Source organism: Bactrocera latifrons, unplaced genomic scaffold, assembly GCF_001853355.1.
Source record: "Bactrocera latifrons isolate USDA-ARS-PBARC rearing strain unplaced genomic scaffold, ASM185335v1 scaffold_174, whole genome shotgun sequence".
Taxonomy (NCBI): domain Eukaryota; kingdom Metazoa; phylum Arthropoda; class Insecta; order Diptera; family Tephritidae; genus Bactrocera; species Bactrocera latifrons.
The window spans coordinates 631,419-650,740 of NW_017535230.1; the positions used below are offsets into that span (position 1 = coordinate 631,419).

The 19,322-nt window shown below is 36.4% G+C and overlaps 1 protein-coding gene across 2 annotated transcripts; it reads left to right on the plus strand.

Moving 5' to 3' along the window:
* Positions 1–1,737: 1,737 nt before the first annotated feature.
* LOC108967059 lies at positions 1,738–17,273 on the plus strand. Of its 2 annotated transcripts, none has more exons than XM_018930281.1 (6): positions 1,738–3,052; positions 8,170–8,384; positions 12,505–12,688; positions 12,761–12,818; positions 12,875–13,825; positions 16,568–17,273. In XM_018930281.1, the coding sequence occupies exons 2-6, from the start codon at positions 8,306–8,308 to the stop codon at positions 16,787–16,789; spliced, it is 1,494 nt and encodes a 497-aa protein (XP_018785826.1). In that variant the 5' UTR covers positions 1,738–3,052; positions 8,170–8,305; the 3' UTR covers positions 16,790–17,273. The 2 variants fall into 2 exon arrangements, with proteins under 2 accessions (XP_018785826.1, XP_018785827.1); XM_018930282.1 differs by having other exon boundaries at positions 1,738–1,884.
* Positions 17,274–19,322: the final 2,049 nt, after the last annotated feature.

The following is a 19,322-nucleotide window of genomic DNA, read 5'->3' on the forward strand; positions in this document are numbered from 1 at the left end:
GACCCTTTCAGCGGCTCTACTACACTCGACGACTTTGTGGAAAATCAAACACCTGGACAACGTTTCGAATTTTAGGTGTCTATTGATGAAAGCACATCATAAAATTACTAGTGTCTTTGAGGTTTTTCTACAGCTAAAATCTCTTACAACAGAAGAGATTTTGGAAAAATCCTCTAGTATGGTCAGTGCTTACGAAGATTATTTGGAGAACAGCCTAGGCGGCGAATTAGTACAGTTCGCAGAACTGCTGAAAACTGATGTGGCTACTGTTATTGACAACAAGAAACAGGAACCTCTGGAACTGCAATATTATAAACTTTTATTAAATAATTCTTTAGAATCTTTTTTCCCAAACTTAGAAATTTCTTTGGGAATTTACTCTCTCATGATCACTAACTGCAGGGGCGAACGTTCTTTTTCAACATTAAAACGTTTTAAAATTTAATTAAGGAACACGATGGGCAAAGAACGTCTTAATCATCTCACTTTGTTGCATAAAGAGCATGACTTGCTTAAAGAAGTCGATTTCGAAAGTATTATCTCTAAATTTGCCCATAACAAATCCAGAAAACTTTGTTTGTAACAATTTTGTTTTATTTAATATCCTAAACTTGAGAATCTATAGCAAACCAAGGGTCACTAGACAGAATTTGCTACATGCCCCGCGGTAGTTTAATCCGGCACTGAACCCAGGAAATTGATTCTTAGCGTACCATGGTGTTAAAATTCTCGATTTTGACGATTTTGACACTCATTCTAATCCGACTTTTAATTCTGAAAGGTGACTCGTCGCGAATGCTATAGAAGCGTGTTCAATGGCTTGCCTTCCATAATTGAATGTAACGGAATTGGAGAACATATGGTTGATATCAAAATATTGACATCGAATGAATATGAATCCAAAAAGAGACTAAAGTTGGTCATTTATAAATTTATAAATGTCTTAAAACGTATGAACATTTTCGTTCCATTTTGTATATACAAGAATATTAGCAGTTATTTCAAGAGCTGCGAAATTGTCTCATTGTGATGGGTATCTTTACGGACCGGTATTCGGACCAACGGAATTTGAAGTGTCAGCACTTGAAAAATAGTCAACGAAACGGTAATACCGTTGTACGCGAAAACCTTTCGTAAAAATAGAAAAATCAATTTTATGCGACTGCACACCCGAACAGAAAATACTATGACAACGCCGACGCCGATGCTGGCGTTGACGCTGACACCGATGTCAACGACGATGAAAGCAACATTGGCACTAAGAAAAACAGATAACAATGAATTGGTGTTGGCGACAGTACCAGTTGGCAGTTGCCGACACAATAAGAGTATGAGAACATTTTAAAGAGCGAAGCGTACTGAAGATTGTTGAATGAATAGAAATATGAAAACGGCAAAGAAAGCTTTTAAGGCTGTTTCCGGAGCAACGAAATCAAAATACCGAAACCAGTCACGTTCGCTCCAAAGCAGGCACTTGTGGACATCCCCATTTATTACGCTTATCCCATGGTAGACTCTCGTCAGCTGCTGACGACTCATAGCTGGCCAAATGCCGAACACATGCGCTCTCATTATTAAGGGTGGTGAGTTTCTATGACGTATAAAGCTTATTTTTGTTGTGAAGCTTCCGGATTTCCCTATGAAGAAACGAACCGTTCCATGCAAGCACGAATTGTTCAGTTTCGGTTAGATGCGCGTAGAAAAATACGGAGAAAAACGGCGCAGTGCATATTTTTTCTTAAAGGCGCGTGTGAAAATTGTGTAAAAATCCAATGAAAACCCAGTGAAAATGCTAAATAAAATGCAGGAAATAGTAATAAGAAGGATAATTACAAAATCGAACACAGCCAGTGAATAACAATAATTGAAAATTTGGTTTTGAAAGTATTACAAAAAGTGTGAAAACCATGATACAAATTTCCAGCACTCGTTTATATTTTATATGAAAGTGTGTGTGTATATGTGTTAGCATGTACATATGTGTGTATATATGTATGTATGTTAGGAATAAAAGCAAGTGGAAGAATAAGCATTAAGGGTATTTTAAGTAGCAGTATTGGAATCGACGAAAGGAAGCAGGAAAAGCGTATACGCTAGTCCAATAAGCAAAAACGGGAGCTACAGGAAATAATGGTGGATAGAGGAATGCAAAAGTTGAATATCTCTGGAAGTGGAAATTTTACAAAGGCGTGAAAAAATCGGCAACGAAGCTCGAAGAATATTTTAAACTCTAGATAGCGGTTACCTAGATGGTGTTTGCCTACCAACTACTCACTAACTGGCCGTCATCTTTATGTGAGCGTTTGGTATCGACTGGCCAGCTCACTAACAGCTATAACGTCGGCGTTCTATAAGGAGACGCGCCCTGCTTTTGTCCCCAATAAATTTAATGTCATCGTCAATCGTGTTGCTTTCACCAATACTTCCTTCCATTACACAGCATTTAGAAAACGTATTTTTGAAGTTGTTGTTGTTAAGTTTATTGGCTACCGACGGCGACGACGACGACATTCCTTTAAACATAACAGGGTTCGTACCACATACACCAACTGTGGTTGCTTCCCATGGGAAACGCGCTACCCTTTATCAGACACTTTGACGCGTAAAGCATAAAAAATGGCGAATTCTGCACAATAAAAGTCGAAAATAAAAAACAAAAAATAACACACAGCACAGGTGTTGAATTTTCCATACGCCAACGCTAAAATAATTATGTGCGTGCTATGGAAATAATCAACAAATACAGCAACAACAAGAAAACAGAATAACAACAACTTTCATATACATATGTGTATATAAGCTTACATACATATGTATGTATGTATAGAAAAGTGATGACTGCAGCCAACGTCGCGGTATATAGAACGATTAAATATTTGTCAATATCGGCATAAAAAATAGAAAATAAAAGTAATAATTGCATTTCGGCTGCACCCGTGTCAACTTTCACCTCAGCGGTAAATTGAAAAAAAAAGTAAAAACAACCACCATCACCCAGCTGCAAAGCAGAAAAGAGGCGCCGCCGAGAGGGGCGATATCAGCTGTCATTCAAGTATGTGTCATGTTCGCAAACACATTACACTATACATATAGCCACAAATGTATGCAAATTGTGCGTAAATACCCAAAGACAAACATATGCATACACACTTGTCCATATTTATGAATAGATGTATGTATGTACATATATACTATATCACCTCCTATCACAGTTCATTATTGTTTTGATATTTTACATGCGTACATACATACATGTGCACTATATATTCACCTCATTGCTACTTCCAAACATATCTATGGTATCTTAGGCATGAGCGTGGTGAAAAAATCGCCAAAACGTTCTAGTAAGCTAAACACATGCATGTCTGTAGATATGTATAAAGCAGATTAGTCTGATAGTGCGACGACCAGAACGGATAAAAACCACCACCATGGCCTCTACAATTGTCCCTCTAAACGAAAATATGTTTTCCAACAACTACACCTTCTATTTGTAAATACATTCATATGTATGCATTTATTAATATGTATGTATATATTTAGCAGATACTTTAAAATAAGTGTGTTGTTAATTTGTATGTTCTTGCATATGAATATTTGTGTATATGGTAAACTTTCTTGAATTAAAAGAGAAAGAGCAAAAATACATTGTTTATTAACGACACGAGTGTTTTTGCTCAAAGAAAGCTATGAACTGAGAGCAGAATGAACAAACATATGTACCTATTTGCTTTCTATATATACTAATAAAAAACTGTATGCGTATGTAAAAATATGCATACAGATGGCATACATATAACACATACCATACGTACATACATGTACATACATACATATATACTATACATACATATGTACATGCATATCACAGGAAAAACAAATAAAAATGCGAAAATGATTCCTTTGATTTTACGATCAGATTTGCTTAGAGGATTATGGCAACATTATGTAGCAGTTATTAAATATACGAAAATTCTTAGTTATTGAACCAAACTTTAAAAAATATCTTTATAAGATAGAGCCTATAAAGAATTTTATATTTGTTGTAAATCTCGATCAATCTTTGCCATGATTATAGTATACTCTCGCAACATTTTAAAAAATACAAAAAAGTACCCGGAAAATGTAAATAAAACACAACATATACAATTATTTTTTATTGTAATACATTTATGTCAACGAACTTTCTAATTCTGGAAACACTTTGCATAAGCACTTTTTAGTACGGCCTTCAGCTCCTTCAGCAAATTATGTTTTATTCCTTCGATCAACTGAAAAACGGTTCACTTCCGATGATTGTTGACTTATTTGCATGTGAAACTCACAAGCCCATCTCTCATCGGCAGATATAATGCTCTCCATGAATGAGGGCATGTCTAAATAGGTCTGCTTACGGTAATCTTTTTGAAAAACACCAACTTTATCGGGACGAGTCGCGTAAGAAGGCGTTCCATACCCAAAATATCCACCATCTTTCACTATTTTAATATTTTCATCAGTTGAATAGGTCGAAGGTTCCCCCAGAACGAGGCATGTCTTCAACGATCTCTCGACCGCTTTTGAAGGCCCGTAAGCATAGTAATTAAGGACAGTGCCACCATTTTAGCAAAGCACATTTTTTATTATCAAATATCCAGAGAAAATAATGACAATTTACGAGTGCCTTTTTGTGGCATTGTAGTTGGTTGATTTGTTTGTATTTTACATATATTCAATGAAATTAAGCGAGTTAAGGCACTATAATTGCAGATTGACGACCTCACTATTTCTACGCCCACAAAATGACGGTTATCGAAAACCTATCTAACCCTGTAATTTGTCGCCGGAAGTCGCAGCAGTTAGCGGCCTCTTTGGTTGGAAGTTTTTAAATATGTATATCCCGACTAGAGGACCCGTCTTCACTGTGGCTGATACATAGATAATACTACTACTACTACCATCTATATTATTTCTATTAGTTGGATTATAATTATTAGTTAATGAGATATAGCATTTCTGTAAAGCAACTTGTGTTAGTTTACAAAAAAATGGATCATAGAGCATTTCGTGTGTTAATAAATCATTGCTTTTTGGAAGAAACTAGTGTTCAATTTGGGATCAGGGAAATCCACCGATGAAAAGATATCTGTTAAGCTTAAAGAGGCGAAAGCTCTGTGCAAAGTGGGTGCCTTCCAAGTTCATAATCCAACAAAAAACTGATTCTCAGAAGCTTTGAGTGCTCTCTGATCGGAATAAAGCCGAATTTTTGCGTAGGAGATAGAAACCTAGCTCCATCATTTCCCACTGGAGTCCAATCGACAGTCATTTTAATGGACTGCACATGATGAACCGATTTTCAGGCGTCAAAAGGCGAAAAATGCGGCTGGAAAGGTTACGACATCAGTCTTTTGGGATGCACGTGGTATAATAAATACTCAATGACTGATTACTGAGCCAGTTGTAATCGATTTCACTGCATATTTGGTTGCACTTCTTTTCTACTATTCCAAATACAATACTTAGCAAATGTATTATTTTTGAGGAAGAATCTGTTTAGAATTGTACGCATACATTCAATTGATTCCTACAAACATGAATTTTGAAGTTTTTATTCTTTTAGTCAAATCGGTTCAGCCATTCTTGAATTATAAACGGTGTAACTAACAACAACTTTCTTTTGTATATACATATATGTAGATGTGAGGTTGATTTTATTGTTATTTTTTTTTTTTTTTGAAGAAGTGAAATATTCAAATGCTTCCTACAAACACGAGTTTTGAACAAATGCTTATGATTTGATATATAATTTTTTGGATTTATGAATTATATTAAATTTTGACACAAACAGATAAAAAGTATCCTATATCCTTACCCTGGTTGACTCGGACAATCCGCAAAATATATTATTGAAATACAGAGAAATCTTTGTTCGTTAATAGCGTATCCTTTTGTCAAAAATGGGTAAAATCGGATCAATACTTCCCTAAGCGTCTATATACCGAATATAAGGATTGTGAAACATCCCGTTGACTTTATAGCATAGATATCGGCCAGTCTGTGGTTATGGAGAAATTCATAGGACGTCTATTTCGTCTAATATTTGTACTTAAAATGGATAATATTACTCCTAGCCGCATATAGCTGATATAAGTATGCAACCGATTGAATTTATACCGCAAATATCGGTAAACGTGTATTTTAGCAAAATTAAGAGTACGTCTAATATTGAATATAATGAAGTTGAATGAAAAAATGAGTGAAGTCGGTGCGTGAATTGTCTCAGTTATCATATAGTAGAGAATGTAACCTAGTAAGATACCAAAAGATGTCAATGCATTCATCATTTGTTCGAATAACGAATATTGTATTTTTATGCAACAGTTTTTTGGGAACACCTAAAGTTTGTCCCCAGCTTTGATCCTTGCGAATTGCAAAAGTACACCACTTTCGTTACACCCAATCCTAACTTTATACGAGTACTTTGTAAAAATATCACTATGGAGTTTGAATATATTTTTAAATATGTTCCAAATATCTTGCTGGCACAATCTCCTATTCTTCGTTGCTGAAGGCTGCGTAGTTGACAATAGGTTTTGGATATGGAATTTGTTTCGAGAGTCGTGGTCAGCAGACAGAAAATCCAAGAAATTGGGAGAGTCCTTTTAGGATTGTTCGCATTTCAAATACGACAATTAGTGACAAAAAGTATTTCTAAATCAATTTACATTACCTAGGTCAGTTACAATCACTCGCTGTCGCAAAAAGGATTAATAATAAAGTTCTTGAGATTCGATTCAACCCAAAAACTGTCTAAAACTGATTAGAGTAGTACAGAAGCCTTTGAAAATTATAAAAAAATAATAATAATAGTAGATTGAAAGCCATTGGGAACGAAAGAGAACACAACAAGCGTTAAAGAAGATCTGTGATCGGGAAAACGGAGGGGTCCGACGTGGTTAAATGTTTAAGAATGTTTTTATAAATTTTTTGCAAAAAATTTGAATTAATTTAAAAAATCGATTTTCATTTGAAATGTTTGACCAAATTCACTACAGTAATGTATGTATATATTTTTTATATTATTCGAACAATACAGAACCTACTGACTTTCTTAAAAAATCTGAAATTTTGATTTGAGAATAGAAGTATAAATTACTTTTCCCTTAATTTGTGTTATTTTATCTTTTGTTTTCTATAGGTTTCCTCTTACTATAATTTTTATTGTTTTAAAAAATTATTTACCATGGACTAGGTTTAAAACTTCACGTAGAGTATTGATGAACGCTCCCTCGAAATTTAGAAAGGTGCCAACTATGAATTATTTAACCTTGATGGCTTCTCTAACCAAGCCCCTATAGTATAGACAGTATCTACTGACCTACCCTTACTTAGAGCGTACTCGGCTCTTAAGAAACAATTTATCGGAATGCAACCCCTTATGTGCAAGTTAATCAGTCTCTCAATCAGTCTCTTAATCAATCTCCCAATCAGACATGGAAGCCCTTACCGGCCTTCGGGATGAACGTTAATCTGACAAGTCTTCGCGTCGCCGAAGACAGGATAGCGTCTTCCTTCGCAATATCAGGTGTACTGATACTGTAACAACATCAATTAGGTTAAAGAAATTATTTAAAACCCACAAACAGCTCTAATTGTACCTGTTGAGATGTCTGCTATTAGCTTAAGAATCCATATATCTTAAAGCTATCTTAATATCACTGAGAGGACCGATTGACTCCGTAGTAAGCAGAAATAACACTTACCGATAAGGTTCTTCAGTTTTATCTAGTCGTACTACCCTGATGTGTGGGCAATGAGGGGTTGTAAATCCTGATTATTTCCTCAAACCATACTGATCATGAGGAATCTTCCAGGTACCAAACGCAAGGTCCGTTTTGTCCACTGATTTAACTAACTCTTTTACCCATTAGACTCCTAATGATTTCACTAAAAGTATGACACTCCCGATCGTTGTCTTTTAACAAGGGAGGTTTCACTCTCGTGCGACCTTTATCTCTCGCTTTATTGCACTAGCGTCTGATTTTACTCTATATTCATCACTCTCACTCAGCACCCTTTTGGTCCATTTTTGAATTTTAGTACTCCAATAGTTGATCAACTGAATTATCCCTTTTTATTCAGTAAAAAATTAATATTAATATGACTTATGTATTTATTTGAACCTTTCAGAAATCAAAGCAAGGGTGAACAGAAAACAATAAGGCCTAACAAACAGCCGGCTGCAAATTCTGTTTGAAGCAGATTAGAAAGCAGAAGCAGCAAAAATAGCAACACCGGTAATAGCAGCAACGCTGCTACACGGATTATGGGCTGTGGACAGAGCAAAATCCATTTATATCCCAGAAAATCAAAGAGCAAAGCCAATGGAAAGAAAGGAGGTCATGGTAAGTGTCGGAGCTTCATATTAGATATAAGAAACGAGTACGCATATATGTAAGTTAATGAAACGAATACATAAATATTTGGGGAAGCCCTCATTTGTGAAAATCCAACGACAAACCGATGACGATATTACAGATTGTGTTCTGGTTCCTTCCAACAAATTGTAATAATGCAAAAAAAACACACTAATTGTTCAGAGAAATCAAACGTTTTTCTTTTTTCATTTAATGTGAAGTATAACCGATACAATTGAGTTCTGAATATAACAACATTCAAATGGCGTCCATCACCTCTTCTGCAGGAACGAACTCGATTAACCCAATTTTTCACTACATCAAGGTGTATGTCATGAATGCCAATTTGTCAATATAGATTTCTAAAGCTTCAAAGAATCCGCTTTATTGCTAGAGACCAATGACTTCAAATAATCTCATAAGTAGTCCAATGGTCCAATCACAACTTTTTGGTGGCCATTCAGTGTCACAATTTCTTGAAATAATTGAATCTCCAAACTTTCCTCGTAATAATTCGGTTGTAGCACGTGTTCAGTGACACGTAGCCCCTCTTGTTGGAACCAGGTGTTGTCAAATTCAACTTGTTCCTACTGCGACTTTATAGTTTTATATAGATTATATATATAGATTTTATAATCTTGGTTATCATCGATCTATACCAATCTCCAGTGACAGCTTCAATGCAAAAGAAGTACGGATCGATGATTCCACCAGACCAAAAACCACACCAAACTATCACTTTAGGTGAATGCAATGGTTTCTCATAGGATTTTCTTTCCGACACAATCGACAGTTTATTTTATTTACCGCATTACTCAAATAAAAGTGAGCCTCATGAGCATTAAAAGAATAAGAAAATGATTTTCTTAAAAGAATAATCGTTTTCAAGTTGTTTCAAGGCAAAATCAGCACAAAGATTTTCTACCCATGGAACACACGAACAAGAGACATTTTGAGGATATAATCTAATTCGTCAATAATGGTTGCGAAAATCGAGATCGGCGGCCATTTCATTTTCAGAACATTCACCGATCTTGAAATTCGCTTGATAGCCATTCGGCTGATCAATTCTTGCACGAGTTGTATTTTGTAAGCCCATAATACAAGATCCTTCTTAAAAATATTCTATAAATTGCAGGGCCATAATTCCAATTATTGCGAGCGATGGCAAATGAATTCAGTAGGTCTTCTTCGATACTCTGAGCAATAGCGTTTACTGTGCGCATTGTACGACGAGTCTGCGAATTATCCACTAGACTAAATGTGCTGCGATACCGAACCATGATTGCTCCAATTACCGATTCTGCGAACCGACTTGTCGACCGAATACAGCACCTATTCTAAAAATTTTATAAAATTTAAGATAATTATTGGTATGATAACACATCCCATTCAAACTGCAAAAGCTTTTGCGTGTCATCAAACTTGTATGAGGTCTGTAATTATCCTGGTGGAACATAACATCTTTTCTATTCTGGCCTCTTATGTTTGAGTGTATCATTGAGTTTGTCCTGGTGTTCACAAAAGAAGTCAGAATTATTTGTGGTATACTCGCACAAAAGCTCAAGGGAAAAGATCCCTTCGAAATCTTACTAAACCTACAGCATAACCTTTTTTGGTGACTATGGGCCTTCGGAGTGGTTTGGGCTGGTCCATCTTTTTTAGACCATAACCTCTGGCGCTTTGCATTCTTGTAAACAGCCCACTTTCTTTCGCTTCAAACATGGATTGCTTCTTTGACATTTGATTATCAAATGAGATACGTTAATGCGATTAAGCAAATTACATGTGGAACCCCTATGTCAAGCTTGGAAATTAATCTAAGACTTTTAATGTGCTTTTCAACAGTCGCGTTAGACAATTTTTTAGCAATCCCTCGAGTTGTTATTCGAAGATTTGGAACAATCAAGGACTTGATTTTATCCACAATTGCTTCACGAATCCTCACAGGACGTGGTGTATTCTCAAAATCGAAATTGCCGGAAGGAAACTTTGCAATCCTACTGTGGCATTTGCGTTCGGTCAAGACATCTTCTCCGTATACTTCACCAAATTTCCCTCTTGCTTGAACTGTATTTGTACCTTTTTGACAGTCAAATGGTAAAATTTTCATAAAATGCTGCTTTCGATCTTCCATCTTCGATAGAGCACTGAGCAAAAGCTATTCCAAACAAATTGTTCAAATATATGTATCCGAGTTTACTTTTCCAAAAGAATTTAACTAAAGCTATTCAATTATAAAGTTTGACGGAACTTTGAAAGTTCATCATCTGTTTTCCAGTAGTGCTGAAAACTTAAAGGACTTTATATCAGCAATAATTTACGGAGAGTCACTTATGAGTATGTACACAACTACGTATGCATAGATATATTCTGATTACATTATATGAAAAGTTGCAGTACCCATTGCAATGCCAATCAGCATCATTACCCACCATCGCTAAGAGCATTTCCAAACAATTTGCCAGCGTTCCTTCGGCCGTTATGACGCGGTTAACTTTCTTCAATAACTTGAGGTCATTCATGTACAGAAACATAAATACATATGTAGTTATACACAATACGTATAACTTCTGAACGAACTATTCTAAATCAAATCAATCAATTTGTCTACACATCTCTGCCACCTGTTTACAAGTACTCGGATATGCGCATTAGAGCGGGTTGATTTACAGGGAGCCAAAAAAAAATGGAAGAATCGCGTGTAGTGGAAATGTTATATGGACTATTCTGAACAACATTACCTAAGATAATTTTTAAGATATTCAAATGAATCGGTCAGATCGAACAACTGTATAACATATCCTCCATACAACCAATTATTCAGATTTTTTAAACTTCGCCTTAAAGTTCGCTGGTTCGAAAGCAGTTTTAAACCATGGTCTTTTAGGCAAAGAGTTGTTCAAAATTATCCATAGACAATATTCGCATACGCGATTTTTTCAGAAAAACAAAATCGGACCGCTCTAATGTACAGCAATATGCCTCTGCAATTTGTCACAACATTATTGCAATAATAATACAATTAAGTAAACACATATGCTTTAAGAGAGGTAAGATTTTAGAATGCCTTAGTTTTGTGTTTATGTATCTTGTCAAATAAAAATGTTTACCATACAAATGATTGATTCTAATAAATCAGTTTGTATGGTTCCGACATAGGAACAGCTTCTTGCGGAGAAAATAGCGTGTGAAATTTCAGATATCTCAAATTCTGAAAAACTAGTTTACGTTTATATAGAGACAGGGGAAACGGGTCATGTAATCGACTCAGCTCACTGACTGTCTGTCCGTGCGTCCGTTCGCACAACCGATAAATTTAATAAAAATTGCGACATCTTAATGAAATTCTTTTAATCGAAACTTATAAAATGCAAAAACTAAACTACAAGTTAAGACCAAAAACTGTAATTTGTGAGCTTGTCCCTATAAAATTTTATTTAAACATCCTATCAACCAATAAGGCTATATTAAACATTTTTTCCCTGAAAAATTCATAGGGCATTTAAAATCGAATGATACCACATCTACTCCTCATATAACGGGTCTACTGAAAATGGAGGATAACTCACTAAATAAATACGTCAGAAAGATTATACTCGTATACCACACCCCATATAATAAAGAAGGCTGTTATAGGTACCGTTGTCAAAATTGGACAACAGGCGAGCAAACGCCCACCTTTAGCTGAAATCCTATGTTTCATAAATTACTTAACCTTACTAAATCAAATCATTATTTCTATAACTTATTAGACACTGACGTCATCGAAAAACAATTTTCGTCAAAAATGTCTTTTATGTATGACATCTCTTGCTGAAAACTAACTGTAACTGTTCAAAACCCCAGATACCGAAGATGTTGGCTTCCTAAATCCGATTTGAGTGAAATAGGTTGAAATTAAAGCACATTTTCAAATACCTATAGGTATTTTATATATTACTAAATGAAAAGGCATAGGCTCGAATCTTGAAAATAATCCCATCTACCTTAAATTGTTCATAATTAGGGTTGATAAAAGTAATGTTAGCTCTTATAGATGTAACTTTCAAACTTTTATTAGTATATTTTTAATAAGTAAGAAATATTGGTATATTTTTTCTCTCAGCTGACTCAGATGCGGAAACAGATGAGGATGAAGGTCATGTTGAAGATACTGAGAAGTGTCAAAATCGAGAACGTGAAAAGAATGACGAAAATGACGAGCAAAGCAATAAAGATTCACAAGATAGTGATGAGGATGTATCAGTGTCACTACTACGAGCCAAAAATCTGTCTTTACTTCAAAGCCAGTAAGATTTTAAGACAATAAACATTTTTTATGCAGATGCTTTAGTAACAATTCTAACTCTTACTTTCTATAGGGAAATTTCCACGAGCCAACAAAACTTCTTTCGAATGCTCGATAAAAAAATTGAAGAGGTAAGCATATATTCTATATTGCTAGTAAAGTTCTAATCAATGTAACTTATTGCTAGGGACCCGACTACGATTCGTCCAGCGAGACAGAAATCGCGCTCGAGGAGGCACGATTGAACGCTTTGGTGCAACATTGGGAATCAGCCAGTTTGACTGCCTCTATATGCTCCTCCGCTAGCCGCTCGCTGCAAACGACGCCGATTCGCCAAGCACCCATTAAACAGCTGACAATGCCCAGAGCCATGCTCCAGCCCACAGTCGCTGTACCGGTACCAATATCAATGCCCATTCAGCAACCAGTGCTGGCAGCTGACTACCTTGCGCATGGGTCACCAGCGGCGACTCAGTTGTCGACGGCAGCGGTGGCGGCCAGCGGTGCGTTGAAACATGCCCAAGCGTCCCAACAGATAGTTATTTCACACATGAACACCAAAATGTTGCAGCAAATGGCCGTATTGCCACAAATGCCCCTAAATATGATGCCTGAAACTTCTGCATCTTCCGCTAATACGTCCAACGCCCTAACACTATTGCAGGCATCTAACCCAACACAGCAGGCGCAATTCACTCAACATATACTAGCAAGTGGTTCACCGCAACTATTGAGTGGCATGAAGACGAATGTTAGTCCCAAACGCCTAATGGATGGGCGATTGCTTATGAATTCCAGCCCGCTTGCACAACAAATGCACACTGTATCAGCTCCGCTATCCAACGCATACATGATTGGCACAGCACAATCAACGGCAGTTGCGGCTGTGTCAGCGGCCAACACTTATGCAAACGGTGGCACCGGTAGTAGTTGCACGCCACAACCTACAATGCCCATACAATTGGCATATTATGGCCAACCAACGGGGCAACAGCAATATCAACAACAGCATCAAGCAACTACTGCGGCGATGGCGATGGCCACAATGACAATGACAGCAGCGCAAAACGACCAACAGACTCCACAAGGCCAAAGTCAGCCGTATTACGGTGACCAAATGCAAATGCACACGGTGCAGGTAATTAAAATAAATTTATCATTATATTCAAAAATTCGTATAGGCGTAATTTGATTAAGCTTCAGGTTCAGGTTACAAATCGCCGCTTTGACGATGAAGAGCCCATCAAAAGTTGAGACGGCCAATGTCACTCTCCTCTCTGCCTCTTGCAGAGGTTGAACAATAGAGGAGAAAGTGCTTGGATGTTAAACCTTACTCCATATAACTGGAAAACTTACCAGCAGTGGTCTCTACGACGCAGTGATCCAAGTTTTCAAGAATGCAGTTCAAGGAAAATATATTCTTTTGGCACCCTTCATATGCCCAGCTTCACTAAGCCATAGAGCGCACTCCGTGCATTGCTGCCGGTAAAGTCCACAGGTGCTATTTGTAAAATAGCATCATGTAACGAAGATGCCGATGAGGGCCGTTCATTGGATATTTCAAACTTTTTAGCAAGTGTATCATCTTCGAACGCTCACCATAATCATTATTGGCTTAACTTTGGTTTCGTAGAGCCAAAAACACAACTTTCGTCAGCGTAGGCTGTCAATCGACATCCTCATTCCTCGAGTTGTTTAAGAAGGTTGTTAACTATCAGGATCCAAAGCAGTTGGGAAGGTATCCGACCCTGCAGGGTGCCCCTGTTAAGATTTCAAGATGCCTTTACATTACCACACTCCACTACGGTCGCTCCACTTTAAACTGTTCGATGGCTTTACTCACCTCCCTTCAGCTATGACACTTAATTGTGCAAAACGCTGTTGATCGACTAGTATTCTGGGTCTTAACAATTTACCTCTCAGTATTCGGCTTCTAATGTACAGACTTGAGAGCTCTTCTGTCTTCAATATAAACAACCAGTATCCAAACCATCGAAACTTGCCCTAATCTAGCACCACATATGAAGCCTAACAAGCTACATTTAATTTAAAACACATAGCAGTTCTCCATAATATTATAAATACAAGAGATTGTGCTGGTTGACCTAAAAAAATGCCAGAATATTGTGAACGGTGAAGTAACCAATGTTCTCTATGAAAGTCCCAAGAAAGTTGTCAAGTTGTAAACAGAACCCCCAAATTATGTGATGATGAAGTAGAACAAATATTTTCAAATAATTATCCAAATCAGCTTTAGACTCCATTGCGAGAGTACTTTTGTACAATTTTGCATTGGAGAAATAAACCCGTATATATTCAGAATTCGTAAGCATTGCTTCTACACAGCCGATAGTTGATGAGGTTTTTTTTTTTTTTTGACCTGGAAGAAATCACAATAAATGGGATTGTAAAGCGTTATATAGTATTACAAGATTCGTTGAATATGAATAGAGCTGACTTAGAGCTCGCATTGTCCATCCTTTCTTCGTGGATTTTTGATTCGGTGTTGAAATTGTTACGTTTTACAATTTAAATCCTGTTGAAAGTCAATCCTCCAGAAAAGAGCACTTATAATATATATTGTTTATCCCTTCGTACGACCGTTTTCTTTTTTACGAAAAAGTCAATGAACAACCCGATCCTCTATGGGTTGAAAAGGGATAATTTGAGATACCACTCTATAAAGATTTTTTTTTTTTTTTGTTTAGCTGAAAGTATTCTTTATCTAGATTCTATTTGAAAAGTTGTACAGAATACACTTTATACATAGCTGCGAAATTCAAAAAACAAAAAAGCGGAAGGGAGATATTTGACAACCTAATATTTTAACATTCCTCAATATCGCCCCAGTCAATAGCTTTCATGATAGTCAATAGAGAAGAAACCTAGCTCCACACTCTTACTATAACGTTTGCTATCATCATATTGTGCACCATTTGTCAATTGTAATGAGTTTCTATCAGGTTTTGGCATTTAACGCTAGAATTTTCTATATTTAGTGTTGAAAATTATCCAGACTACTAATTGACAACTAACGGTCAAATGTAGAATAAGACCATCAATCTTTGAGTTTTGTGTTTCTAATAAATATTACTGCACTCAAGGAGATTTTTAGAGAAAAGTTTCTCTAGGCATGAGTGGTATATCGATCGCACAATGTTAATTTCACAAAACATTTAAAATAAGAATCTTGAATTCTTTTATTTTCTTCTTTATTGGCGTAGACACCGCTTACGCGGTTATAGCCGTGCTTACAACAGCGCGCCAGTCGTTCTTCCTTTTCGCTATTTGGCGCTAATTCGAGATACCAAGTACAGACAGGTCCTTCTCCACTTGATATCTCAAATGGAGAGGAGGTCTTCCTCTGAATCGAAACCAAGGCTGACGTGTTCTCTTCCTTCCGGACAACATGACCTAGAAAGCGCAGCTGCTATCTCTTAATACGTTGAACTATGGCAATGACGTCGCAGGGATTCGCAGTTTCCAATGTGCAAAAGACCATAAATCTTCGCGCAAAACCTTTCTGTCGAACACAGTCCTAAGGGCACCTCATCAGATGATGTCATTGTCTATGCCTCCGCACCATACAGCAGGACGGGAATAATAAGAGACTTGTCTTGTCCAGTCTTTCTGTTCAGTTAATGGAGTTGTCCGCTTAATAGGGCGTCTATTTAATATTTCGCTATATTCCTTATTTATGAATTGTTTTTACCTACCTTCTAAGTTGGTTCGAACTGGACGCAGTGTGCTAAATTTTACTAAAATCGGTTCAGTAGTTTAGGAGTCCATCGCGGACAAACAATGTGACACGTGCTTTTGTACATATATAAAAATTATATAATTGATTAACATATTTACATATACATATATACACTTTTAGCCGCCGACGGAATACAAGTTCCCACCGGCTATCAGCGTTCAACGCCTAGCTCCACAAGTTCAGCGGCAACTACGCGAAACACAAGAACTGATAAAAGACTCATGCCCACAATTGTTTGCAGCGGGTTATGGCGGCAGCCCCGGACCACCGATACGAAACCAAGCCAAAAATCCAAACCGAAGACCCACCCTGGAGACCCAATTCTCCCAGGAAAGCTCGTGATATCTATCTAATTAAAAGAAACTCAGCGCCAAAATTAACGTAGACGTTCGCAGCAGCAGTTAAGCCCAGCATTCAGTGCCCCGAAACTACGCCACTTGGAAATCGTCCAAGCAGTCCAAAGAACTAAGATATATAATACATACTATATCAATAAGAATGATTAGGTAACAAACATAGTTATAATGGGCGGACTGCGGCGCCAACAAAAAATGACTCTCACATTCTCATTTCGACGTTATTAATCCTATTCATAACCAAAAACATACATACATACATATAAAAAGTAATAATATATTGAAAGATATATATAGAGTATACATACATATACACAAATGTATAAGAAAAAGCTGAAAATAAATTTGAGAAAAATTTATTTGAGAGCAAGTACTACATGTATGCAAATCGAGTCAAATTCGAACAAATTAATAAAAAAAAAATGAATAAAATAATAACAAATGTATGCTGGGATGCAAAATAAGTAAAGTAATTTTTAAAAATATTTATTTTATGTATTGTATTGTACTTAGCATTATTTTAGTATATCATAATTTGGTGTATAATAGTTTTTCTTATAATAAAACTGATTACGTTTAGAGCAAAACAAACAACATACAAACAACACACAAAATAAATGCACTAGTTTTTTTGTTTCACTCACCGGGAAACGGGTGTTTATGTCGGAAATGACAAGCATGTTGAAACATACATAATAACATGTTCGGTTGTAAGGAAGCTGCAATACCCTTCACAAATAAAAAAGTTTCCATACAAAAACTTGATTTTAATGTATCAGTTCGAATTTTAGCTATGTACACACTTGACCACTAATCCGAGCGGAACAATTTCTTTAGAGATAACTGCCATCGTTGGAATATCGGAAGGATTAGACCATTTTAGAAGATCGTTTGGGCCTAAAAACAATGCTTTTCGAATACCAGGATATCACAAAAAGCATTATTACAGGCAACGAGTCTTGGTTCTGTGCTGACGACCCGGAAACAGACAATCAATCGTCCGAATATCGTTGCAAAGGCTATATTGAAAGTTTTCTTCGATTATCGTCGTGTGGTAAATTAAGAAATTATGAACAAATTCTTACTATTTTTTTTTACTCAAAATTCAATGTTTTTAAAGATATTAAGTAACCAAGTTTTCCATGCAATAATGTGAGTCTGATTGTTCAGTTTGTATGGTTTGTATACTGTAATAATTCGATGTCAGCGGTTTCGAAAGAAAAAAAGTTAGAATTTTGATAAGGACTAGTTCCATAGCCATATACAGAACAGAAAAAATCCCTACATACATACATACTAGATTTTTAAACAATTTATTTGCTCATATTAACAACAAAGATTCCGTTCAGTTGGAAAGGTCTACGGAAATGAAAGCGAATCAGTTCAATCTAGTGCTTATTTTAAATAAAGAGCATATAGTAAACAAGTAAGAGCATATAGTAAATGGCTAAGTTCGGGTGCAACCGAACATTTTATGCTTTTGCAACTTGGAAGAATCAAAGCCAGGGAAATACTTTAAGGAGTAAAAGTAATCATACAAAGTAAAGAAAATCCTGAAATTACTTATATTTTCCCTCAAATTTATCTATTTTTGGCACAAATATATACACTGTTGTGAGCAAAACACGCTCTCTTATTTTCATTGGGATAACTCACATATTGACCGAGACATGCGGTACAAAGTCCCCGAAGTTCAAAATTTTTTATTTAAAGTATATTTGGGCTACGGGAAGTATTGGCCCGATTCAACCCATTTTTGACATACAGACATACCATTTCAAGAGAACGATTATCCCTCAATTTCAGTTATATAAAGTATATCACACATTGACCGATATTTTCGGTTAAAAGTCAGCTATACTTGTAGACACTGGAGTTCACGTATTCGGTACCTAGGGACTTTTTATTGGATTGAAAACCATTTGAGGTCATAAGGTGGCACACACTAAAGGCATTATTCGTGCAAAGTTTTATCCCGTTATATTAATTGCGTTTTGATTTGTGCTCTGGAAACTGAACGAATCAAGTGGAATTTAAAATTATGCAATATGGGAAGTAGGTTGCTTACCGATTTCATCCATTTTCATTCTATCGGTAGTAGTTCTTGTAATATTCGTACTGGGCTAATTTGGTTGTTGCAGCTTTAGTGGTTTAAGAGATATGCACATTAAACATATTAGGGGGTGGGTCCACGCCCACTTTTTACAAATTGTTTCTCAACAGCTACTGCGATCATCTGTACCAATTCCAGCTTTATATCTTAATTTAGTGCTTAGTTATGGCACTTGATAGGTTTTCGGTCAATTTCGTTTTGTGAGCGTGGCAGTGGTCCGATTACGCCCATCTACGAATTCGACATTTTTTTTGTGTTACAGAATCCGACACGATGTTTCATCTAAATTTTACTCAAGTTACAGCTTGCACTGACGAACAGACCGACAGACAGTCGCCTTGATAATTTATATATACAAGTGTAACCCTATATCTATCTCGCTTAGTTTTAGGTGATACGTACAACT

Excerpts from the sequence above, each read along its gene's own strand:
- LOC108967059 (XM_018930281.1), top strand. The coding sequence starts at position 8,306 with ATGGGCTGTGGACAGAGCAAAATCCATTTATATCCCAGAAAATCAAAG. Across the intron at positions 12,689-12,760 it reads CTGTCTTTACTTCAAAGCCA|GGAAATTTCCACGAGCCAAC; the intron begins GTAAGATTTTAA and ends TACTTTCTATAG. Across the intron at positions 12,819-12,874 it reads TCGATAAAAAAATTGAAGAG|GGACCCGACTACGATTCGTC; the intron begins GTAAGCATATAT and ends ACTTATTGCTAG.